General features: G+C 35.4%; 1 protein-coding gene across 1 annotated transcript in view; it reads right to left on the bottom strand.

The window, feature by feature from the left end:
• Tmc1 (transmembrane channel like 1) overlaps nt 1-26,794 on the bottom strand; it is a 136,207-nt gene that overhangs the window by 11,297 nt on the left and 98,116 nt on the right. Inside the window, exons 13-18 of the mRNA XM_048351722.1 lie at nt 26,458-26,652; nt 23,807-23,986; nt 23,529-23,690; nt 17,172-17,300; nt 6,344-6,411; nt 239-478 (exon numbers count right to left, since the gene is read on the bottom strand). Coding sequence (XP_048207679.1) covers nt 239-478; nt 6,344-6,411; nt 17,172-17,300; nt 23,529-23,690; nt 23,807-23,986; nt 26,458-26,652 — 974 coding nt within the window. The remainder of the gene's footprint in view (nt 1-238; nt 479-6,343; nt 6,412-17,171; nt 17,301-23,528; nt 23,691-23,806; nt 23,987-26,457; nt 26,653-26,794) is intronic.

The raw sequence follows: 26,794 nt of genomic DNA on the forward strand, positions 1-26,794 counted from the left end.
TGCCTAGACCAATATAAATTATTTACCCTTTTATAACATGAGAAAATAGATGGGAACTCCCTAGGTCTCTTCATGTGACTCTCCTTGTATAATCCTGAATACTCAGAGTCTCATTCCTACAAAGCAAAAATGTCACTGTTTTAAACAAAAGAAAACAGTTTGTGTGATATATGGCCATCTCCACTTCCACCCCTAAATGAACATTATGCCTCATTTTTAAAAATTAAGGACAAGAGACCTGAAAGGACCACAGTCAAAAGATGGTGGGAGAGACACGATCATGTAGAGGACAGGCATGGTGGACAGGAAAAGGATGAGCAGCAACATGCCCAGGTAGAAATTGTTTGATCTGGAAGCTTTGAAGACCCTGGCTTCAGGAACATTGCAGCACATCACAGCCCAGCACTGGAAGTACATGGACGTGTGGAGTCGGAGGATATTGATGCCTGGGAGGCTAGGAGCAAAGAAGGAGCCCATCCTAGAAAGAAAACAGATATTTGCTTAGTATCCGGTCTTACTGCATACCAAAGACACAACACATGAATTTATTTTATATGATGCTGCCTTACAAAGAGAGAAACTGTATTTCCATATTCAACCATACAAACACTGTTATATCAGTTTAATCAGTCAATTTCCATCTTCTACACATATTTCCCACTTCATTGTAGATATGGTAAGCACAATTCTTTTCTAGAAATTATGCTCCGAACAGATTCCAATTATCATTAGCAAACATAAGAACATAAAAGTAAACAGTATGTTACAATTGTTTCCACTTCATCTCTTTGCGAAAATGAACTTAATTTCACCTAATACTCATGTTATTAACATATCTCAAAAAAATTGACCCTTAGCTTCATTAATTTTACTCAGATAAACTGCACATTTAGATCAACTGTTTTTTGTCATGGGTAAATAATTTTTGCTTGTTGAGTGAAAAAAAATTGAACGCACTTTTATTTTTCTGATACTAATCTTTTCTCATTAAACCAATTATAGCATTTTAGAGTTGAGTGGAAAGATATATTTGTATGGATATATGTATCATAAATATACTAAATGATATTTCTATAATTCATAGATAGCTTTGTGTATTTTCAAGATCAAAATTCCATGCATTCATTTGCATTTAGATTATCTTTCCACTTTCTTATTTGACTTCCTGGAAATCCACTGCTTTGTGCATCTAATTATTTTAATTTTTTTTTTTTTTTTGCCAGTTCCTAGTCTTGAACTTGGGTCTTCTGAGCTCTCACTAGGTTTGATTGCCTATGGCTGGTGCTTGACTAGTTGAAACTCACCTGCAAACTCACTTTTTTAAGGTGGAGGCATTTGTTGAGGTCCTTATTCTTTTTAAAAATGTTTCTCTTATTATAATCAAGTAGTTATATAATTCAACATGTCAGTTTTTGAGTACAATCTACTAGTTAATTGGAACCAAGGTCTTGCATGTTTGTCTGTCTATGCTAGCTTCACACATCATCCCTCCAAAATCTCAGCCTTCTGAGTTGCTAAGAATATAGGTGTAAGCAGCATTGCCAGGTTGTGTATCTGCTTTAAAAACTGTTGTTAAATGCCATTTTTAAACAGAAATCACTTAAGCGAGGTGACTTTTACCTGGTTATTTAGTTGATTATATCAATAAATTAAATTTCTATTTTCTTAGATTGGAATATCTATTAGTTTTAGAATGCAATATGAATTGCAGTTGATTAGTCCAAAACCAAAAGAAGATACACATGTACTTAGGTTATAAGCAGAGTAAGCCCTCAATTTTAAACTGCCCTAACTATAATAAAGCATTCAACACTTCAGTATTCAATTTAAATTTGGTATATTACAGAAGCATTTTTTATTTGGATGTGGAAATTAGCTCCTGCTATAAACGAATTATGCCAAACCAAAATTAACTCATTTCTTTAAAAAATCGGGAGAACTATATGACAGAGGTGATACTGATCATGATGCATTATACTTTTAAGTAGTTGTGTTGAACTGAAGCCATTTTGTATAATTAAAGATAATTTCTGAGTGTATGTGGTGTGTGTGTGTGTGTGTGTGTGTGCGTGTGTGTGTGTATGCGCGTGCCCACGTACACATGCCTATACTGGGGCTTGAACTCATATGTGCTTTTTTGGTTGTTTTTATTCTTCTCAAAGCTAGTGCTCTAACACTTGAGCCACAGCCTCTCTTCTGGCTTTTTGGTGGTTAATTGGAGATAAGAGCCTCAAGTACATTCCTACCTGGACTGGACCCAAACCATGATCCTCAGATCTCAGCTAGCAATTAATTTCTAAGTAGCTCATAAATTTTTTTAAAAATTAGTGAAATCTTGCCACAATCTGGATTATCTTGTCAGTAAGATTATAGAGAACAGTTCTTTAATGATATTTAACATACTGAATTGACTAAAAATGTCACTAGAAGTTATTTGTAACAGAAAGCATCTAAAACAGCTCTATTAAAATAATACTACTTACTTTTGCTATAAAACACTAAGAGAGGACTTTGATCTTAAAAAAAGAATAATGTGGTGATAGCACCAACTGGTGTGTCAGAATTGCAAAGTCCTAATTTCTGTCCCAAATTCTAATTCCTGAGATAATATGCTGAAGATCACTATTTCACATGGACATGTGGCTTGTTTGGGCCAATGAAATATGAATAAGAACTAGTTGCCTCAATCTTAGATAGAAACTTTGTAAGCCCTGAGTGGATTTTGTTCTTTTTCTCCTCCTGCTATTGTGACAAACAATGTTGTAGGCAAATCTCAGTCCATTTGTTTACATCTTTAAAGCAAAGGTGAGCTATCTTCCATCCTGCACTGGACATGTTCTTTCACAAGATCCTAAGAGTTTAAGGTTGAATTTCATTCCTGTACAACCAGATTGAATCTGAGAAAAATTTTTGCACGTCATTCCAAATCTAGACATTCCTAAAACCATCTGTCTTCAGACTTGAACACAATGGACATTATTTGTCTACATGCAAATATGTGTACATAGGTTATATGCATATATTGGTGAATGAACTTTAAAATAAATATCACATTGACCTTATAAACAAATGACTCCAGAGCAATAACCTAAAAAAATAGAGCCTGGCATATTACTGTCTGATCTTTTTTTTTTCTTTATTTTCAAAGTGAAGTACAAAGGGGTTACAGTTTCAAATGTAAGGCAGTACATTTTTTATCCAACTTGTTACCTCCTCCCTCATTTTCCCCTTGCCTCTCCCCTCCCCATTTCCCTCTCCCTACTATCTGAATGTTGATGCTTATTTTATCATTCACAGTTTACTATCTAGGTCAGCTCACTAAATCCCATACCCAGACTTGATCCTATCATGTGAGTTAAAAATGACTGTGATAATTTATCCTTATGAAATGCTTCCTTAGCCCTAGGAAATGATTTTTTCAAGAAAATCAAAGCAAAAGAGAAAAAAACCTCTCTCTAGCTTTCCTATTACTCCAATACCATGAGGATGTAGGTAAATAATTCACATCTGATCAACTAAGAAAATGAAGAGGGAGGGGCTGGGAATATGGCCTAGTGGCAAGAGTGCTTGCCTCGTATACATGACACCCTGGGTTTGATTCCTCAGCACCACATACATACAAAAGGCCAGAAGTGGCAATGTGGCTCAAGAGGCAGAGTACAGGCCTTGAGCAAAAAGAAGCCAGGGACAGTGCTGCTCAGGCCCTGAGTCCAAGCCCCAGGACTGGCAAAAAAAAAAAAAAATGAAGAGGGAAATCTCATAACACATGAACTGGAATATTCAGTGGAACAGTGTTGGAGCAATGTCCAGAACTCTTCTCCTCAATCATATCACTGTGTTCTCTGCTACTTTTCTGACATTTTGCTGTGATAAAGATAGTATGTATTTTCTTCATTTAAAAACCTTAGCAAGGTGTTAGTGGTTCACACCTGTAATCCTAGCTACTCAGGATGCTAAGATATAAGGATGAAGGTTCAAAGCCAATTGGGACAGAACACTCCATGAGACTTCTATCCCAATTAAAGCCAGAAGTAGAGATGTGGTTTGAATGGTAAAGTAGCAGGTTTGAGCAAAAAAGCCAAGCAAGACCATGAGGACCTGAGTTCAAGTCCCAGTATGCACACACGTACATGCAAAATACTATATCTCTATACACACACGACACATATATATATAGTGTTGTGTGTATGTGTGTGTGTTTTTGTATACATATTTATTTGTTTTAAAAAGAAGTATGTAAATGCAAGTATATTAATTATTAAGACAAATTATAATGTATTTTCCAATGTCTTGGCTTTAATAACATCTATATAAATAAATTGCATTTTTCAGCAATTCTTAAATCGGGATATGAATGTCTACAGTCACAATCTAATGGAATTGGATTCTAAAACCCCATAATTTTTATTGTTTCTCTCAGAAATGGTTAATTCAGGAATAACTTCCTCGCAGCCCATGAAATAATGGTATCATCAACATCTGTGGAGACCTATTTGCAGAGTAAGCCTACTAATCTTCTATTAAACCTCCCTCATACAAATCTTCCTTCCACTTCACAACGCTGCTACTCCCTCACCAACCTCCTGGCATTTAGAAGATTATTTACAAAAAACATTGACTTCATGATGAATAATGGTTAAGTTCTTTCTGGAACTCTGGAGAACATGTAAGTATCTTTGTATATTTATGTAACTCAATCACGTCCTAAAGCCCTAATCAAACTAATCAGAAGCAAGCTTGGCCAAAGTAGAAAGAGTGAATACACAGAAAGCAATAAGGAAGTAGATTGCAGACACTTTGTGGTGAATCCGGGATAGATTTTTAGACTTTCAGAATTTCAGTGTGAACAATAACAGACTAAGTAGTTGGAAAATGGCAAGCGACATCAATCAGGACAGCAGTTACAACAGCTTTTTGAACAATAAAAAATGATTTCTAAGGCAACCTGTTGTCCTAACTCTGAAAGAACACAATAGATAAACAAAATATGTTTGTGCTAGTGGCACCCGCCAGGACTGAAAACTTAATGACATTTGTGTGAAAGCCACAGATACAAGGCAGAGGCTATCGTTACTCCAGTAGTGATGTGAGCCACTTTCTGCCATGACACCAGATTTCCCTCCAGGAAGTGAAAGGCCAGAATCCATAGATCAGTCATCTCTCCTTGAGCTATCTTGACTTTCCTCACTTCTTGGAGAATAAAACATATAATCCAGCCCTTCATGTCTCTTTAGGCCTTTGAGGCATATTTGCAAAATTTAGAGAGTATATGGGCAGAAATTGCATTTCTAAACATATCTAACAACAGAGAAAATGGTCTGTTTAGAGTATTTTCTCCATTTTGATTCATCCAGTCCGACACAGGAATTTGAAAAATCCCACTGGCGTGATGTTGCAACCATGAGGGTGGTCTCGATGTTCGTGAAATAAGATGGTTTTAATATTTTCAAAAGGGCTCGATCTCTGTCAGAATACAAAGGTTCAAAACATAATATGGTTATGGCTAAGGGATTTGATGGATGTATGAAGCTTGTTTAAAATCTGAGGCTAACCTTGCACTTGTGGTAGGATAATGGTGTGACTGGTAGCACAATACTATATTGGATATATGTCTCAACTGTGACTGCTTGTGAGTTAGGATGTTTTTAGTAAAGAATGACAGATTTCTAAGACACATGGTCTCCAGATGAATTGCATGCTGTGAATCTGATTTTAAACTCAAAAATGGTTTCTACTATATTAACTTATCATAACTTGTCAGGGTTTACAGTAGAAATGCTTCCAATTCCTAAAGATTAAATCCTTCACATGAAAAGAAATCATTTTAATATAAAAATGACAATATAAAACAAGTTACAAACTTCAGATTCTATTTTAAACTTGAACATCTAAAAACATGTGTTTTATCTCTATAGATTATTGGAGATCATTTTTTAATTCTGTAAAATTTATTTAAAATATATATTTGGTAGTGATAAGAAAATAGTCTATTTCTCAAAAAGGCTTTATGCCAATATGTTTTGTATTTAATAGGTGATCATTGTTGTTTACATATTAGATCTTTCTGTCACAGGATATAAAAAAGACATTCATGAAAATAAACCTGCCAAGCAACACACACCTTCTAGTAATTTGATGAGGAATGTTTTGGAAAACCAGGAGATGAATTTTAAGACAAAGACTTAGCACATGCAAAAAATAAAATGAACTGTTTAGACACATCTATTTTGAACAAAAATAGAGTCCACAGACTGATTTCCTGTGACCTCAGTCTAAAGGAGTTCCTGCAATAATGACCTTGGAAACTTTTATATAAGGATAAACTGCCCAACAACTGACCTACCAGATCATGCCTTGATTGAAGATTAAAGCAAGGACGTTGCCACTGATATCAAATTCTGTGTACGAAGGCTAGAGAGAACACAAGTATCATGAATGAGCATCACAAATGTAAAAAGTCAGGAGTGCTTCTGCACAGGCATTTCTAAGCAGTAGTATATACAACTGATATGAAAGAGAAGTTAACATAGTAACACTCACTTCAAAATGCTGTCATTCAATTCTGTGTAAGTATGACTAGTCACTCTCTTAACCTCTGATGGTGAAAGTAAAAGCTGTAGCCAAATTTTAGAAAAACAGTTTGGTGATGCACAACAAAGAATATCATTCACTTTCATCCTGTAAGACTACTTCTAGGAATTTATCTTAACAAAGTAATTTGTTGCAGTGATAAATTTTTAACAAGAAATGAAACCATCTGATTTTCTAACAATGGTTGAATTAGTACAACATATGACAGTATTGAAACTGAGTGCAAGCATTTTAGAATAGTTGCATGGGTAAAAACTATGGTCTAATGATAAACAAAATACATATAATATTACATACACATTTTTGTAAAATCTATATGAAATAACAAATGATTAAAGTTAATCAGCAGATGAGAGTGACAGTCTGTTTTCTAATTTTTTTTTTGTACATTTTCTATTTAACATTTCTTTTTTCTTGTTTTGGTTTGGTTTTTTGCCAGTCCTGGGGCTTGGACTCCGGGACTGAGCACTGTCCCTGGCTTCTTTTTGTTCAAGGTTAGCACTAAACCACTTGAGCCACTGCGCCACTTCTGGCTTTTTCTATATATGTGGTGCTGAGGAATGGAACCCAGGGCTTCATGTATACAAAGCAAACACTTTACCAGTAGGCCATATCCACGCCCTTAACATTTCTTTTAACACCAAAAGGAAAAAAAGTGAAGGACTTCTTGGAATATGGTGGCACCACCACAAGTAATTTCCCTAGGTGTCTGAGAAAACAGAGATCTAGGGACCCAGGACACACTTTACCTCAAGAGATCCACACCAAATGTTGAACAGATAAAGACATCCTAATGCAGAAGAAAGCTCTCCTCAGAAACGCAAAAGTAGAAAAAAGCAAAACAATAAGAAGAGCCCTGCTGTTCAGCTATAGCCAGGGCTCCTAAGCCTGCACTGCCCTAGGCAGTGTGGGGAGACCCAGGACATGCTACTACACTCTTGGTGGGAGTGTAAAATTGTTCAACCACTCTGGAAACCAGTGTGGAGGTTCCTCAAAAGACTAAGCATAGAGCTCCCCTATGACCCATCAATCCTTCTTCTGGGCATTTACCCAATTGGCCACAAACAAGACCATACTAAACCCACCAGAACAACATTGATCATTGCAGCATTGTTTCCCATAGCTAAGATATGGAACCAACGAAGATGTGGTTGGTTTCTTGAATGGATCAAGAAAATGTGATACACACACACACACACACACACACACACACACAATTCAGTTCTATGCTTTTGTCAAAAAGAGTGTCATTTCCACATTAATAAAGAAATAGAAAGCACTGAAAAAAATCTTGTTAAGCAAAGCAATCTAGGCCCAATGAAATGTAGGTTGCATGGTTTCCCTCATTTGTATTAACTAGAAGAAGTTTATGATATTCTTAGCAGGGGATAACAATAGCTTAATCGCTAGATGCATATGAAATATATAATGAAGCATATCTAAATGAACTCCAAGAATTGGAAACAAGAGGTTCTTATTATATTCTGTTTGCTATTATTTCTATTTTGTCTTAGTTTTAGTTTTCTGTGCCCTTTTTCATGTATATTTTATCTGATCCTTGGAAGGAAAAGAGAATCACAGAAACAGTAGGACAAAGGATGAAGTGATGCAACAATGATACTAGACACTACACTGTAAATGAACTTTACAACCTGGGAGGGAAAAGAGTGGGAAGGGGAAAGTGGGAGAAAATGAGGGAGGGAATAACAGTGTTCAAAAAGAAATGCACTCATGGCCTTACTTATGGTGTAACTGCCCCGCTCATCATCTTTATAATATTCTTTTACAAGAAGAAATTTTATTAAAAATAAATACAGGATAAAGAAATATAACAAAATTTAAAGAGATATTGAACTCAAAGCCCATTCTTCATGTCCTAAGTAACATGGTCATGCTCAGGACATCAGCACAAAGCCATTCTTCATGTATATGGCTACTAATAGTACCAACACAGAAATCCTTATAAGGATAACCAGACAAAGTCATCCAGGCATCATGGCATCATGGCAGGAAAATGTTAGTTTCAAACAGCAAGAGTAACAAAATTCTCTTCTACTGTGTTTGAGATGGAGGGTTCAGAGTCAATGGACTAATTCATAATTAGAACATCAGAAGGTGTCCATTGTGAAGTGAGACCATGAGAAATGCTTATAAGGCGAAAGATCTTCAGCAAAACCTTAGATGTTGGTATTTGCAGATTTACTTCAGCATTTACATATCCCTAATACAATTCTCAATCCCCCAATTCACACACACACACACACACACACACACACACACACACAGCATAACACACACAGGCACACATTCACTCTCACAATTGCACACAACACATTCACTCTCACAAGTACACACACACACACACACACACACACACACACACGATAACCCGAGAGAAACTCCTCTGCTTTTACTAAACCCTAGAACTCAAGAATATTTATATAATAAAATAGAACATCCCTCTGTTTTATAATTCTAACAAAACTATTTCCAATGTTCAAGTGCTTGTCTCCCAAGTCTCATGAGTCCAGCTCCAATTTCATCACTTTCTCCAAAGGCAACAGTACTCTTCCTTTACAACTGAAACACATGGGAAATCCAGGAAATAACAGGGATTAACAGCAAGTATAGCATGGCAAGAATGAGTAAATCCTAACATAAAACAATAAGATGGCATATAATAAAATAATAAATATTCCTATCTAACAGGTAAAATAATGATGACCAGGAGAATCTCAACATAAATTAATTGATTTCACTGTTAAGAAGATACGTAAAGTGTTAAATCTATTTTATATCTTTTCTAGAAGCATAAGGCTCACAAAAGGCAAAACAGTTTGGTCGGCAGGTTTTGTTCTAAGACCACAATGATAAAAATGTGTCCTTCACAGAAGAAAATATTGCTTCTTAACTGGAGAATCTGAATTCCATTTATTTCTCCTTTTATGGGAATATTTTGTCCTGGATCATCTACATTTTTCTCCCAGAGTTCAACATGATCAAAGAAGACATTATAAAAAATGCTCATTTGGGTGGCTTATACTGTCTGTGAACTTGGAATAGTTTTTCTCTGTTTCAGTTCAACAATCAAATCTTTAACCTCTTTAGAATGATACTACATTTAATCTACCAAACTATGGAACACAGAATCAGAAAACTCAACCTTTTACTTGCTTATTTTCTTTGATCTCTCACAAGTGCATAAATCTCTTGAAAGGCATTTGAGACAGTTTGTAACTACTTTATAGAAAAGTACAAAAGACACCTCGGGAAGGAATCCTTGATCTCATATCATGAAGCAGGAGAAGCTGTAAAAATAAAATCTTTGATTTCTAAACTTTTCTGATGCAGGCAGGATACAAGGGAGTTCTAGCCACCAAGGGTTCTTGTGAGATAGACAATTAACCTGGATCTAAATCTATTAGACTTTGCCCCACCATTTTGTAGCTAAGTGAGCTGGGTCAGTCGTTTACCTTTCTGGGGGCCTTAGATTCCTCACAAACTAATGCAATGAAGTATATCAAAGGTCAAAGCACATTATGACCTGCAAACCAAACTTGGATTGTCTTTTATTTTTGTAAATAAAATTTAATTGTAATAAAATTTATTTGGATGACCAGTTCTTTTACAAAAAAAAAAATCAAAAAAACAAAAAACAAAAAAACAGAGCTTACTGGCTACAACAGAGACCATATGACTTGCAAAATCTAAAATATTTTCAGTATGACCCTTTACAGAAGAAGCCTACTAACTCTTTCACTGGGTTATTTCTGTAATCCTTTTCTAATCTAAAAATCTAATACACATTGAAAATTAGACCTACATATTAAGGAATTGGAATTCAAAACTTCGTATACAAAACACAGAACATCCCATTCTAAAAATGAGGCACATGCAAGAGCAAAAAACAACAAAAAGTGACATATGCATGACATTAAATGCTCATTCAGAAGTAGTCTAAAAATATAAAATTATAAATATATTTTAAAATATTAAAGCAATACTTTTCTAAATACAAAGTAATTTATAACATATTTGTTGACTTGCCTCTAAAATAGAAAAAAAAATGTAAATGATGTTGGATAGTGGGACAGTTTCTTAAAACCTGAGACAATAGGGTAATTCAAATAAGAGAAGTATATTAAGTTCACTAATGGTCACTTATCCCTTCCAAGACTGTAAGAGGCCAGCAACAAGGGAACCCACTAGGATTTGGGCAGAGAACAATAATAGTCAAGGGATTAGATGATATTTTGTTAATTTTGGATCTTTGTTTGTGGAAGGCTAGCATCATTCATCCCACAGAATTTAAAAGTCTGGAGAAATCTATTGTTTCCATATAAAATTATTTATTTGGAGCAGATTGTCAACCTATGGATATTGTGACATGCAATGTGGGGCCTCAGAAAAAAATAATTCTATTTTTGAATGACCTGTCTGGCATTTTTCACAAACTTCAATTGCCACAGCTGTACTTGGAGCAGTGGGCTGACCTGGACTTAGCTTCAGATCATCCATTCTCCAGTGTGATCTCCAGACCAGAGTCAGCAGCACTTCTGGGGAACTTGGAAGCAAAGTTAATTATTTGGTTCTGTCCCAGAGTTACAGAATAGAAATATTGTGTTTCCCCAGGTCCTGGGTACTGTGATATATGCTCATCTTGAGAACTACTGATGGAGGAAAAACCTTAGCTTTATCTACTAAAATAATTCTTCTCTTGGGACTCTGTACTTCAATCCTAATTGAGAGTAGGACCCTGTTGGTTTTATATGGGATCTGTCCACATGTTTGAGTAAAACTTCAAATAGAGACTATTCTTTCCCTGTCTCCATGTTTCACAGTTTCTAAGAGATATCAATATATTCTGCTGATGCTATCTTCTTCACTGCTATATAATATCTCCATATTCTGAGTAGTGAGCATGAGTTTATCTTCTACTTATATATTTCAACTCATCATCCTTATGCAAAAAAGCTTGAGTGGAAAACACAACATAGTCTATGCTCTAATGACCCATATCTGTAATCCTAGAGACTCAGAAGGCTGAAGACTAATGATTTCAGTTCAGAGCCAACCCAGTTCATGAGATTCTCCTCTTCAATTAACCACCAAAAAGCCAGAAGTGGAACTGTGGTACAAATGGTAGAGCACTAGCCTTGAGAAAAATAGTTCTGTAATAGCACCCAGGCCCCGAGTTTAAGTCCCAGGACTAGGGTGTGTGAGCACGCATGCACGCACACACACATACATACACACACAATTTCAACAAGGTAGAAACCTAGTTTATGGCCCTGAAGTTAATCAGACATAAGTTTAATTATTTAACATTCTCTAAGTCTCAGTAGTAGGAATAGCACCTACCTGATAAAGATGATGTCTTATCAAATTATAAGGATAGTGAATTATGCAAATTAAAGTGAACATAAAGGCATCCTACATCGAACTGTTGCAGAAAACTCAAAGATTTATAAGAGGTTTCACATTGTGCTAAATCAGAAGCAGTTAGTCAGCTGTTCCTTTAGAAATACTGAGAACCATCATAGTCAAAGTGGCCTTGAGAAATAGTAACTTATCTTATATGGTCTAATAATCAATCTGCTCCAAACCACTCATTTTTACAACCTTACTTCATATCACTGTTTGTTCTGATAATGATTTGGCTATAAATGTTTGACTGGAAAAATATACAGACTCAATTTCCACCTGACTTACTTGCAGTCTCTAGAAATATATTTCATCATCCTTATTTATGTTCTTGCTACATGAACTTAGGAGCCTCACTTCAATTCAAAAAATCAAATTTTCATTGTAAATTAAAAGTATTATGTTTAGCTATCTCAAATTTCTCCTCAGATTAAGCCTTTTGTGTGTCTCCTAGTCTAATACTGAAATTTTCAGAATTTAGTTTTCATCAGAGTCGTTGTAAGAAAAGTGAAGACTATTTTAAAAGTCTTCTCTGTGGCTGAGCAATTAAACCCATGGTAATTTGTTATATGGAAATAATTTATTCATACTACTGTGATTTCACATGAAGGTAATTATTTATATAGTTAGGTATGATCCTGACAGTTATAACAACAAAGAATTGACATAGCTAAACTGACAAAAAATGAAAACTGATTGAAGCAATGATAGGATATCTATATCAATCAGCCATTTTAAAAAAACATGCTATAGGAGACCAATGGTAGAACACATGCTTAGCATAATCAAGGCTCTGGATTCAAGTCTGAGCATCAAAGAAATATAAAGAGCAGTTAAAGCATGTAGATATGTCAAAATGGAATGCCAAATTAGTGACAGTGGTTATCTATTGCTGTGTGCATAAGTGCATTCATATCCATATATACACAAATACATATGTTTATATGTATGAAAATATATAGCTAGTATTATATATAATGTATGAGTTATTCATCTACATAAAAATAATATCAATATTATTATTTGATTCAAATAATGCAAATAATCTCATTGAATGATAGAATTATCCATCCTTTTTACTTTCATATTTAGCTTTACTATATTTTCCGGATAGTCTATAGTGAGTCTGCATTATTTTTGGAATTCTGGTAAAAAAAAAATGACTTTTTTTCAGTAACAAAAATGGCAACATTTGCTGGGTGCTAGTGACTCACACCTGTAATCCTAGCTACTCGGGAGGTTGACATCTGAAGAACATGGTTTGAAGCCAGCCTGGGCAGGGAAGCCCATGAGATTTTGATCTCCAATTAAACTCCAAAAAGCCAGAAGTAGAACTGAGACTCAATTGGCAGAATGTTATCCTTGCAAAAAAGGCTCAGGGACAAAAGTCAGGCCCTGAAGTCAAGCCCAGGCTGGCTTCAAATTGCAATCCTCAGATCTAAACCTCTTGAGTAGCTAGGATTACAAAATGAGCCACCAGTACCCAGCTTCAAGTGCATTTTGAAGAAGAGGAAGCATCCTGTTCCATAATCTATTATAGGGTCTAAAATTTGCTGTTAGCGATTTCTAACATTGTCATTGTTAGTTAAATATCTCCAAGAAGTAAAAATATTGGATTCAAGCACTAGTACTGACAAAACAACAACAACAAAACAGAACTGGCAACATTTTCAAGTATCTCCTTAGCTAATCCTACCTTGTGTTCTTTTTCTCTATATGACAGGTATTTTGTGGAACTGTATAATCAACCAAGATGAACGGAACAATAGGCAATATTTTCATCAACCTCTCTTCCTCCAAACATCCCAGTTCAGATTTCTGTACTGACCCCAATTTCCAGTGCTAGGGCTGTATGTCACTTGTTCCTCCAACCAGGAATGCTTTCCTCCATTTCTACATGTCCTAATCATTCTTCAGAACTTAACACTGATGTGTTGGTGTTTTTACTAAGTCTCTTTCTGTCTTTGTCTCCATCTCTGTCTTTGTCTCTGTCTCTCTGTGTGTATCTTTCTCTGTCTCTGTCTCTGTCACTCTCTCTGTTTTTCACTTTCTCTGACTCTAACTCTCCTCACCAAATCCAGAGCAATTGATTGATCCTATGACATTTACCTTTTATGCCTTTTTTGATACTAAGAGATTGTAAGACAGAAGAGTAATTACTTTCAACATGCCATGTGAAACCATAGCTTCTATTGTTGATGATCCTCTTGAATCCCCTTCCTGTGGTTGTACCCGCACTATCATTGTATCTTATCTGAATACATTGGAAACTGTATATAATGGTATTAGAAATAGAGAAGTGAAAAGGAATATAAAAATCGAGAGACAAAGGATAAAATGACTATAAAACAACTATAAAAGCAATACTTGCAAAAACCATTTGGTGTAAACCAACTGAACAACTCACGAGGGGAGAGGGAAAGGGGGAGGTGGGAATGAGGTAGGAGGTAACAAACAGTACAAGAAATGTACCCAAGGCCTAACATATGAAACTGCAACCTCTCTGTACACCACTTTGACAATAAATAAGAAAAAAAACTTTAAAAAAAAGAGTAGTGGAAAGGAAGGCTGCAGAAGGTATCTCAACTGCAGAAGACAGTGGAAAGTTAGCGGAAGGTTGAGTCTAATATTGCAGACACATCCTATGTGTCCAAAAATAAAAAGAAACAAACAGTCCATGCATCCATGTCTTTATGTAAAATTACCCAGCTTTTAAAGATCAGCTTATTTAAAAAATAATAATAATAACAGAAACACAACACTAGGCAGTCAGGTTAAAAAAAAAACCAAAAACCTTCTAGTTGAACCCAGCCTGCAGATTCAATTTGTAACCTCTCTGTAGGTTACATTTTCTACATCTCTATATTCCTATCACATAGTTCAGAGGTTTGCCCATTGTACCATCGGGCACATATTGGGTAAGTAATCCATTTACTATGTCAATTATGATATGATCCACAGAAAAGATATGTCATGCAACATGAATGTTTAAAATCTTGTTTTGATTCTGAGCTTTCTGTCAAAGAGCCTTCTTAATGTAACATGAGATAAAATTCATTCTCTATGACCTAAAACAAAACCTTGTTTCCTGTACTTTATACTTAATCAAGAACTCTGTCAGCACTCAATAAATAATAAATTACAGTCATTTAATTACAGCTTTTATGCATTCAGGTCATGTTGACTTCATATTTATAGTCCAAATTTTCTACCACTTTAAGGAGAAAGCAGCAAGGGGATAAAAGACAAACAAAAGCCAAGCAATGGTCTAAGGAAGAAACAGCATTTTTTTAATGTCTGTCCTAGAAATGCTGAGTCAGGCAAGGAAAATAGAAATGAAACGAAGCCAGCTGAATACCTCATAGCAAGGAATGGAAAAGCATCACAAGAGTATCTGGGATCTATAGCATTACCTCATGTAGTACACTGAAGGGCATTACCTAAATGTTCTGGGCTTCTGGGAGGGAGGCATTTTCAGTGAAAGTGCTAGAGATGAACTAATAAAAGGCACTGTCTAAAAATCAGATACCCAGAGGATCTAGCCCAGAATTCTAAAGAGTCTTGAATGTAGGACTTGTACAGAAACTAAGAAACTAGAGAGTAAGAAACAAAAGAGGTCAGCTGTCAAGGATAGTCTTTCACTGGTGAGGACAGAAATATCACTGGGTCCAGATTACCAAGATGAAATGGCTCCCTAGGCTTATCATTGGAAAGAGACAGAGCCTGTCAGAATCAGAGCTTTGAAGGCACCAAGAGTTGGGGGTTTGAGTTCAACAAGGTACTCAACAACCACCATCTGCTGTGTGACCAGTGAAACTCTTGTGCAAGTAACAGAGGTCAAGGATTCATTTCTCTGTTCAAAGCTTTCATTCTAGAAGACAGTTAACCACATTTTTAAGAATCATCAAATGCTGATACTATATATGTATTTATACTATGTATACTATACTATGCATATTACATATAGTATATATAATCATATCTACACATATGTAGAATTATATATATACATATATATATACATCCAAACCACAGGATGGACTAGAGAATGCTTCATAGGTTACATTTGGTTGAATTGTCAGAGAAGATTTCCATCAACTGAATCTTTAATGATGAGAAGGAATCTGCTCTGCCAAGTTGTAAGTAGCTCACCCTTGAGGGAGAGGAAGTAGTGCTTTCATATTGCTGAACATAAACAGAGAATTCTTGTGGCCTTAATAAAGCAAGAACAAGGGTTGAAATAGATCTCAGAAAGAAAAAATAAGTAGATCAAACAGTGTCTGGAATGCCTCCAGAAAAGGATTTGGAATTCATGCAAAGTGCTTAGGAAGCTGCTAGAGGATTTAGGCAGAGTACTATCAATTCCCTTAGCTAAAGTCTAACTTCAGGATAACTGTAGCAAGTTTCATCTGCCAAAAAAATAAAAATAAAAAGAAAGAAGGAAAAGGATTGTAAAAGCTTAGCAGTACATTAGGGCACAGATGCTGTCTCCTCAGCTATTGCCCTTAATAGAGATTGCACCAATGGCGTTCAGAGAAACCTGTGTTATTTTATTTCAAGAAATTAAGCTGCTTCAAGCAGAATTCACTTCTATGTAGCAAAATCATCATCAGTAAAGTCTTTTTGAAAACACACACACACACACACACACACACACACACACACACACATACATCCACATTCACTAAGGTCTCTCTTAGGCTCTTATTAGACTGTGAACTTCATAAAGCAAGTGAAATAGTTACTGGCTCCTTCTATCTGCCAATCTACTGCGTGGTAACTGTCACATGACAATTATCTCCTAGCCCAGTAGAATTCAAAAGAATCATTGTATGTACAGTTGATACCCATCTTCCCCTGATTCTAAAGATGCCTCTTCAGAGGGAGGAGAATGCAGGGAAGCCAAGATTTCCTGCATTCAATCTTTTAATTGATAGGTCAAGAGCCATTGCTTTAGCTATCCTGTGCTAATTTTTATTCCAATATTAGAAACATAAAAACACTAGTCTGGCCTCTTTGGAATGACAAGTATACTCACTGGTGTTCACTTAAGGACATCTAACAAGGATATCTCATCCATCAGACTCAGGAGCCCTTCTCTGCATAGCATGTGTAAATGATGAATCCCAAAGAGAAATCTAAATCATCATACTTACATATCCATATTCCAAATCCCAGCACCAGCAATAATTGCAAAACCTTACAAAACACGCTCGGAGGAAGTCACCAATAAGGATTGTGACATAAGTAGTCAGAACATCAGACACAGTCAGCCGCACAAATTCCTATGGAGAAAATGAGACAGGGACATTTTCCAATGGCCTTAGTGATGTCATACTTGTTCTGTTGTGAACTTGGCTATTGGCTTGAACATTATGATTACCATGTAACAGAAATCAAGCAGTGTACATCAGAAGTAAAAAAAAATTGTCTGTATATTGTTAGTTTAAAACTATTCCCTCACCATCTCCAAATTACTATACCCGAAGCTTTCTTCTTACTTTCTTTAGTTCTTTTATGAGTATGGAATAAACATAAAATCAACTATGAAACTATTCACCCCAGAAGCATTTAAGACTTCTATCACTGAATTGCATATTTTAAATAGGTAAAATGTGTGATGTGAGAACATTATTCCAACAAAGTTGTTTAAAATTTCTAAAATCCTCTGGGAGGAAATGGCATTTTAAAATTTTACAAAATAGAATATGTGATATGAAATAGTTTTAGTAAACCACACTATATAGGTAGAAATGAATATTCTTATGGCAATGCTTATGTATATGTGGAAATGAATATGCATATGTGTATGTATGAGTAAGAAAAAAGTTATGATATGGATTTGAATTTATGTGCAAAGTGTTTGTATGACGAGTTAGAGAAGGAGGTCATTATTTCTTCATGGAAATAAGATGACAATAATTAAATGTTAAGAATGAAGCTTGCTCCTACTATTCTCTTTTTTATTTATTTTCAATAATTTATGCTTTAGGATTGAAACATTTTTGTGTTTTAGGGCTGAAATTTATGCTTTAGGATTTTAAACTTAATAGGGCATAATTTTGTAGAAGTACTAGTGTTCTATACTATGAGAAGTTTTTTGACTTTCCTTACTAGCAACCTATAGAGTGTCTCTTCTAGAATAACTAGTGAGTTGTTTGATAAGGCAGAGGTGCACTTGATGAATAGGCATTACATTAATTTCCAGATTTGAACTTCAGAGCTGATTCCTAAACTCTAGGCCAATGTGATCTCCTTTACCTTTCTCTCTTTTCCAAGCACCATTCCAATTACACATAAAATGTTATTAGCCAAAATTTCTTGTAACTTTAATATATATTTTTACTTTTAAAATGATTGGCACTATAATTCCACTGTGCTAATCTACTAACTATAATGGGAGTACACTTAACAAAATAAAACATTATTGAAAATACACAATTCAAAATGTTTCTTAGCATTCATTCCCATTAGTTCCCACCACTAAGTAGCAGTAGTCTTCTTGGAAGTAGTCTTAAAGAAAGAATGATAGAGTCACCCCAGTGGTGACAGCTTTTAACAGCAAGTGAATCTTCACCCTTCTAGAGACCTATACATCTAGCTCCTTATATTCTTTTTAAAAAAAAATTATTGTCAAAATGGTATACAGAGCGGTTACAGTTTCATACATTAGGCATTGGATACATTTATTGTACTGTGACCTCCTCCCTCATTCCCCCCTCCTCCCCCTTTCCCTTTCCCCCCATTAGTTGTTCAGTAGATTTACACTAAACAGTTTTGCAAGTATTGCTTTTGTAATCGTTTGTCTTTTTTACCCTGTGTCTCTCAATTTTGGTATTCCCTTTCAGTTTCCTAGTTCTAATACCTGTATACAAGGTGTCCAATGTACTCAGATAAGATACAGAGAAAGCACAAGAACAACCACAGAAAGGGGATACAAGAGGATCATCAACAATAGAAGCTATGGTTTCACATAGCATGTTGAAAGGAATTACAACAGTGATATAACAGTCTTTTCCATAACATGGAGTTCATTTCACTTAGAATCATCTTTTATGTTCATAAGAGTATAGCTATTGGGCTCTTGTGATCCTCTGCTCTGACTAGCCTAAACCTGTGCTAATTATTCCCTATGAGGGAGACCATAGAGTCCATGTTTCTTTGGGTCTGGCTCACTTCACTTAGTATAATTTATTCCAAGTCCTTCCATTTCCTTACAAATGGGGCAATGTCATTCTTTCTGATAGAGGCATAAAATACCATTGTGTATATGTACCACATTTTCCTGATCCATTCATCTACTGAGGGGCATCTGGGCTGGTTCCAAATTCTAGCTATGACAAATTGTGCTGCGATGAACATTGTTGTGCTGGTGGCTTTAGTATGTTCTTGTTTGTGGTCTTTTGGGTAGATGCCCAAAAGTAGGGCTGCTGGGTCATAGGGGAGCTTTATGCTTAGCCTTCTGAGGAATCTCCATACCGCTTTCCAGAGTGGCTGAACCAGTTTATATTACGACCAACAATGAAGTAGGGTTCCCTTTTGGCCACATCCCCTCCAACATTTGTCATTGTTAGTTTTCTTGATATAGGACATTCTTACTGGGGTGAGATGGAATCTCAGTGTTGTTTTGATTTGTATTTCTTTTATGGCCAGTAATGTAGAGCAAATTTTCCAGCTCTTTACATTCTTGTAATGCTCTTCCTTTTGTCTTCCCTATATTAGAGGACCTTTGCATATGGTCTTCACTATACTAACCACTCTTAACTCACATATTATCTCAGGTTATACTAATTACTATACATTATTGCAGAGGAAACCCTCTTTCAACTCTGTTATATGGCCATCACTCTGAAATAAGCACTCAGATACCTCATTTTATCTTTGGTTACTATTGTATTTTGACATTTTTGTGTCATTCTTTTACTAATGAACTTCTCCCTCTCCATTCCCAATAGATTATGATTTTTATATCTTTAAAATTTAGCACAGTGCATGATGTTCAACACTTGTTCAATAAATATGGCATTAATGAATGAGTGATAATAAACTCTAAAGATTATTTGGGGATAATTTTTTTTCCTCTTCCGTTTTCATGTCTCTTTTCACTCCACAGGCAATGTTGAGTTTAGAACCTAATGGTTAACAATAACTAGAGGTAGGGCTATGAGGGATATTTTTCAGTTTCCATGACTAGCTCAATACTTTCTGAGGAAAGAGACAATTTCAGAATGAGAAGGAAGTTCTCCACAGCCTCATCTCAATTGCTTGAATTCTTTTTTTTTCTATTTGTTTATTTTTCTATTTCCAAAAAATGGGCTAACTTTTTTATCATAGTATTCCTGAAAAGGATATGAACACTGTATTGTAAATTTTGTGTATCTTTTCCTATACCACAGGAGGAATACTTGACTTCATAGAAAAGGGAATTCAAAACATGATGGCTGAACCCATTTCAGGGCCACCATCCAATTTCAGTTCTCTGCATGCTGATCAGAAGGACAATCAGACCTCCCAGCAAGGCCCCTGCTGAGAACCATACCCCAACCAAACAACCATATTGTCATGACATCTAGCTACAATGTCTGGACAGCATCGATCAATAGATCTGAAGGAATCATTGTAGGCAATGCTGAAACAATTGACAAAGGAATCACAAAAGCCATAACTGCACATGTTCTAAGCCTGGAGTGTTGAAACCATGCCCTGAGGCTAATTATACTTTTAGAGAAAGACTGAGCACTGTGAAAGGAGCTAAACTCTGTAATTCCACGACGAAGGTGCACTTTGCCTTCCTGTGAGTTGTGAGTTCTTGAACAAATTAATTGTGAAGTCTCAATTTCCTCATAAACAGAATTATGCTAATAGGCCAGGCACCAATAGCCTATAATCTTAGTTACTCAGGAAGCTGAGATCTGAAGATTATGGTTCAAAGACAAACCTCAGTAGACTGGAGGCATGGCTCAAATGGTAATTCACTGGCAGTAATAGAAAAAAAAACATAAGGCCCCGAGTTGGTATCACTATAATATATACATATATGTATATGTGTGTATACATATGTATATATGTGTATATATACAGATATATGTATATATAATATGGCATGTACCATGACTAATTAAAAATGTAATAAGGTAATGCTTAGCACAGTAGAAATGCACAATATGCTATTCATCATCCTTGTTATCATCCATTCCTGGCTTCTTTCTCTCCTTTACCAAAATCTAGATGTCCGTAAATAGCTTCAATAGCTTCAAATATATAGTCCCAAGAAGGGTTCTGCTTTCCATCAAGTATCATTTAGGGGAAAGGTAGAAGAGGAGAGGAAATCCAACAAGAGATGGCAGTAAAGGAAGATAACAAAGCAAGAAAAATCACTTAAGTTGTGATTTTAAAAGTAGGACAAGCAGCATAACCTAGAGTCTTCCAAAAGAAAAAATAAAAGTGTATCTTTTTTTAAGTGAGTAGATGTGAAAATATCACAGGCTTCTATGTCTGAACCATAAATATCCTCCTAGATTAATAGTACATTAATAAATCCATCTTACCCCAAGAAGTACGTAGCAAGCCTAGATCTTATTCTTTATCGCTAATTTTATTTCTCCTGCTTGGGTGAGGTAGATTTCTGTTTATTTATTTATTTATTTTGGCCAGTCCTGGGGCTTGGAGTCAGGGCCTGAGCACTGTCCCTGGCTTCTTTTTGCTCAAGGCTAGCACTCTGCCACTTGAGCCACAGTGCCACTTCTGGCCGTTTTCTGTATATGTGGGGAATTGAACCCAGGGCCTCATGTATACAAGGCAAGCACTCTTGCCACTAGGCTGTATTCCCAGCCCTGGGAGAGGTAGATTTCTTAGCCCCCATGCCATCCTCAATTTCAGGATGTGTAGAAGAAAATACCGTAAGCACTGAGTTTGCAAAACTTCTATTTTACTTTTTTTTTTCATTTTCAAAACCTGTGATGAGTAATCCTTTCATCTTGTACTCTGACAGACTCTCCTTATTTCATTAGTCTCATTCACACAATTTAACAAAGTTCTCCAAAATCAAGATCCTTAATTTCATCTATGAAGCCCTTTTTGCCACGTAAGGCAACATATTCTCAGGTTTCAGGAATATGGAGTAAACACCTTTGTAGGCCCTCATTCTATCTCCCACTTCTTGGATCCTAAGTTTATCTTTTCTAAACACACACACACACACACACGCACACACACACACACACACACACACACCTGTCATTTCACTTCTTATTTGATACTTAATAAATTTCTATAAGCATATATGAAATATGCATGCCTGAAAAATCAGATCCTTAATAACATGAAACTCAGCAAAGAGGGATTGATATTGTCTGAGAAATTTTTTAAGTTAAATCAAAACTTTTAATTGTAGCATACATTTTGTACTCAGTCTTTAAACATGTATGTTCAGTATTACATGTATTTATTTAATTTTTTCTCATAATTGAAATCAACTTATTGGCCTTAACCCAATGAGCATCAGAATGAAGCTAGAGATAATATTGATATTTGTTTAAATGATCTTAGTTTAATAATAATGGTGCTAAGCCTCCAGTATCCTTTTATATTGCAAAAGTACATAAACAGTAAGAAGTTATCCTAATAATTTCCCAAAGCAGTTACATTACTGCGAAACCTAAGTGGTTGTCTAACAGAAGCATTATGGTAAATTCAAGATTTTTCTGTTCTCAAAGAACTAAGGCCTAAAGTCAATTTACTAAATGCACATTACAAATATTAATAGAATGAGTTAAAATAATAAACTTCGCAAAATAAAAGCCAAATTTGTACGGAAATAAGAGGACCTGAAGTGGGTCTTTGTTGTCTTTGTTTTATTTGATTTGGTTTGGTTTCCTCTTATTAGGAAGCTCTATGAAATGTTATTTCTTTGCTCTAGTAAAACAAACTACTCTTAGATTAGGGGAATTTACATAATTGTCATGAAAGCAAATAACTTAAAATAATATTCCCTCTAAGACTCAATGGAAAATTACTTGAAATTATTTCATCTAAGGCTTACGAGAAAATCATTGTTTTATTTAGAAATTATGATTACTACTAATACTAGTATTAGTATATCTTCCCCAAAGAACTAATTATTATTTTGTTTTTATGGCAAGCAAGTAAAATTTCAATGAAATATTAACTTAAAGCTGTACCTAAAATCTGGGTGCTTTTTTAGAAAATAGGCAGATAGTACAAATTTCTTTGAACCATTTTAATCTATTTTCCTTTTAAATGTATCATACATAGAGAAGTAGAAAATAATACTGATATTATATGCAAATAAAGCATATATTATGTACAAGTATATTTATTTCAGGGAATGAGTGTAAGGATTGTATGAGATAATATATTAGAGACAGAAATACAGAGTATTCAATAAAATTTAGCTATTTTATTAATAAACAAGAAAAAAAAGTAGGCTACACTTTTGACCCTGCTCTTTATCTCCTATCTACTGATAGCATGGAGTGTCTTCATAAAATTACCTGTCCCACCATTGTTTCCCAACAGGGTCCTCGTGGCACATCTGCAGGATGCACATAAAAGGGGGGCCCAGTGGTATTCCCTGTGAGGGATGCATTGTAAGCCTTGATCATGTTGGCCTCCCAGAGTGTGATATTGGCTTTCACATGCTTCTCTTCTTCAATCTAAAGAGCAGAGATGGAATAAGAAATCAGACAAGAAAATTTCCAAAGGCATTTCTGGCAATCTCAAGATGGAAATTAATACACTGGTGGCAAGGGCAATCCAGACAAAGACTTACCTTGTTGTTTATCTCATCCATCAGAGCAAGAATAAAAACATACAAGTTGCCTAAAAGAAGAGCAAAAATGCGTCCCAGAAGCCATTTCAGAGCAATGAGAGGATGATAATCTTCCAATTCAGCAAATAAGTCAAACAATGTTGGACAGAACATCCCCAGGAGAGACATAACCATGTTCATCTACCAGGAAACACAGGGAATGAACCAGGTTAATGAGATTTAAAAATTAGTATCACTTTCCCCAGAATTTGGGAGGATTTTCCACTGGGTTCCTATGATCTTTTATGCAATAGAAGAAGAATTTTAGAATTTAATCTCAATAAAGCAAGAAAGACCATATTCCAATCACATTCGCAAGATATATGTGTATGAGACTGCATATGCACCAGTAAAAATGATTTGTCTCCTTCTAAAGTGAGGGATAAAATTTACATCATTCTCTTCCCAGAAAACACATCTTCTTCTCCATGGTAACTGGATGTTACCATGCACAACTGGATGTTGTGCTTCATGGTGAGTAAAAACAAATAGAAAAATGATCTGCTAGCAAATAAGGTCCAAATTGGGAATACTAACAATCACCAATATATTAATTTGTTTAATCAGTGAGAATGGACATATATATATATATATTCCCCCAGCTATTTGACATTGTTTTTATTGTATTATTACACTAGATTAAGATTTTATGCAACACAAAACATATGCTACTTTTATAATTCGGAAAAAAGCTTTCAGGTAACTGTTTTCTCCAAGTATTGGCTCAAATTGTCACTACTAAACATTTTCCAATTTTTCCCAGGGTATTTATACTTTGAAATATTATAACAACCAGACTATACTTTGAAAATAATTGCTATTATTTTTATTAAAAATATCCTATCAGTATCAATAAGATACAAAACGCAGCCTGGCATAATATTAAATCAGCTTGAAATAATTTTAGCCTCACAAAAAACAGCAGATGCTCTTCAATTGGGCATAAGGCAAATTTAAATTTTGTTTCATTAGATTTTTAAGACTATTTATGAATCCCTATTATCTTCTAAGTTCTCTCTAGAATTCAGAGGTTTCTAAAATTGATGTTAAACAGGTTCCTGTAAAGAATGATACTTCTAATGGTAATCACACCCATCCTTCAACATGGTTCATCTATACAAAAATACTATCAATATACACTAAGGACTAAAGCTCCCTAATAAAATTTCCCTATGCATAATAGTACAATTACAAGAAAAAAAAGTTGAAAGAAAACTTTGCAAATATTTTGAGTTCTTTAAGTTTAAAAAATCCATCTTCTGGACAAAGGGTGAAAAAATGCACTCACTGGACACTATGTGGAAAATGAACCATACAACTTGTGGGTGGGGATGGGAGGGGAAAACTGGGAGGAAGGAAGGGGTGACATTGTCCAAAAAGAAATGTACTCTTAACAGGTTGGATAAGAAATGTACTCACTGTCTTACATATGAAACTGTAACCCCTCTGTATTTCATTTTGACAATAAAGAAGAAAAAAGAAAAAAGAAATGTACTCTTCACCTGTCTTATGTAACTATAATCCCTCTGTATATCGCCTTCATAATAACAATAAAAATTTTAAATCCCTCTTCTTGCTGACTTATTTTCCATGACATATCTGATGTTATAGTCTCTTAAATTTTTCATTTCAATTGTTACATATAAATACCTAGACCGTTTTTTTCATTTGGAGCCTTTCCATATGTAGCCTATAGCATTACTTGTCTAGGACTCTTCTAACATACTTTTCACTTATACTTTAAGACTATTCTTAATTTTTAATTTTAAAAAATTCTACAAAGCTCCGCAGAAGTTTCCTTGCAGGAACTCCACACTTATCACAACATGAATCTGCATATACTGCATATCTGCTCAAATTCAAAATCATGTCCCACTGTATACTAGGACATTTTAAGAGAGAGGACATGCCTAGCAAGGACTCATGACCAATGAATTCCAGAGACTAAAATTCTACCTCTAACATCTTTTCTATGACACAATAATGGGCAGACTCTAAGGCCCTACTAGACAAGAAACTAGCCTTCTTATAGAACAATGGGGTGTAAGCTTTGGGGAGAAAGACACAGGATATGCTGTTAAACTTCCCAAGCAAAGAGAAACAAATGAAAACTCAAACTTGCCCATGGTTGGGAAGCAGTGTGAATGCATCCAGTGCAATGAATATAGGAACCAAGGGCAGAAAAGTAGCTGTTGAAGAATTCAGGAAACTGATTCTTTCAGTGGCAGATAGAAGATCTTTGGAGTAAACAACACTGTTCCATGGAAAGTGGTGGTCTTAAATTTAAGGCTCCTACTTCTCACCCTGACTCTTGCTCCTAGCACTGTGACCCCATTGCTTAAGTCTCCTGAAATATATCATCCATCTGTAAAATAGAGTGATGGAAATACATCCTTCCTAATATCATTTGGAGTCTAACCTTCCATCACATAAAAAAAAAGAAAGACAGGATGGATTTGGAGACAGGAAATGTGCATCAAGTCAGGGTTAGCCACAGAAAAGGGATGGAGGGATAGAAAAAATGGACTTATCTAGTGGTCTGCCTTCAAAAAACAACCCTCCCAATAGCCAATGTCCGGTTCGAAGCACATAAAAAGCATGCAGAAACGAACTTCATTTTTTTCCCACCACCCTAGGGTGTCAGGATCTTGCTGTGCAAATTCCTGGGATCTCTTCACAGCCCAAAAGATGAGGTAGCCACTGGCACCCAGTGTCAGAAACACAAAGAAGTTAGCAAGAAATCTCAGGAATCTGATCAGATGGACGTTTTCTTCTACTTGGGCTGCTCTTTCTTCTGTTATAGCTTCCTGTACACAGCAAAACAAAGCACAATAAACAAATAAAAACTAGTTATAGAGAGTATTGTGAATTCAGCAGTGTAAGAACTAAACATTTACACTAAATTTGGAATTTAAAACCCAAGGAAATATTATCAATAAGCCCTGGCAA

Source organism: Perognathus longimembris, chromosome 1 (genome assembly GCF_023159225.1).
Source record: "Perognathus longimembris pacificus isolate PPM17 chromosome 1, ASM2315922v1, whole genome shotgun sequence".
In the NCBI taxonomy this organism is placed as follows: domain Eukaryota; kingdom Metazoa; phylum Chordata; class Mammalia; order Rodentia; family Heteromyidae; genus Perognathus; species Perognathus longimembris.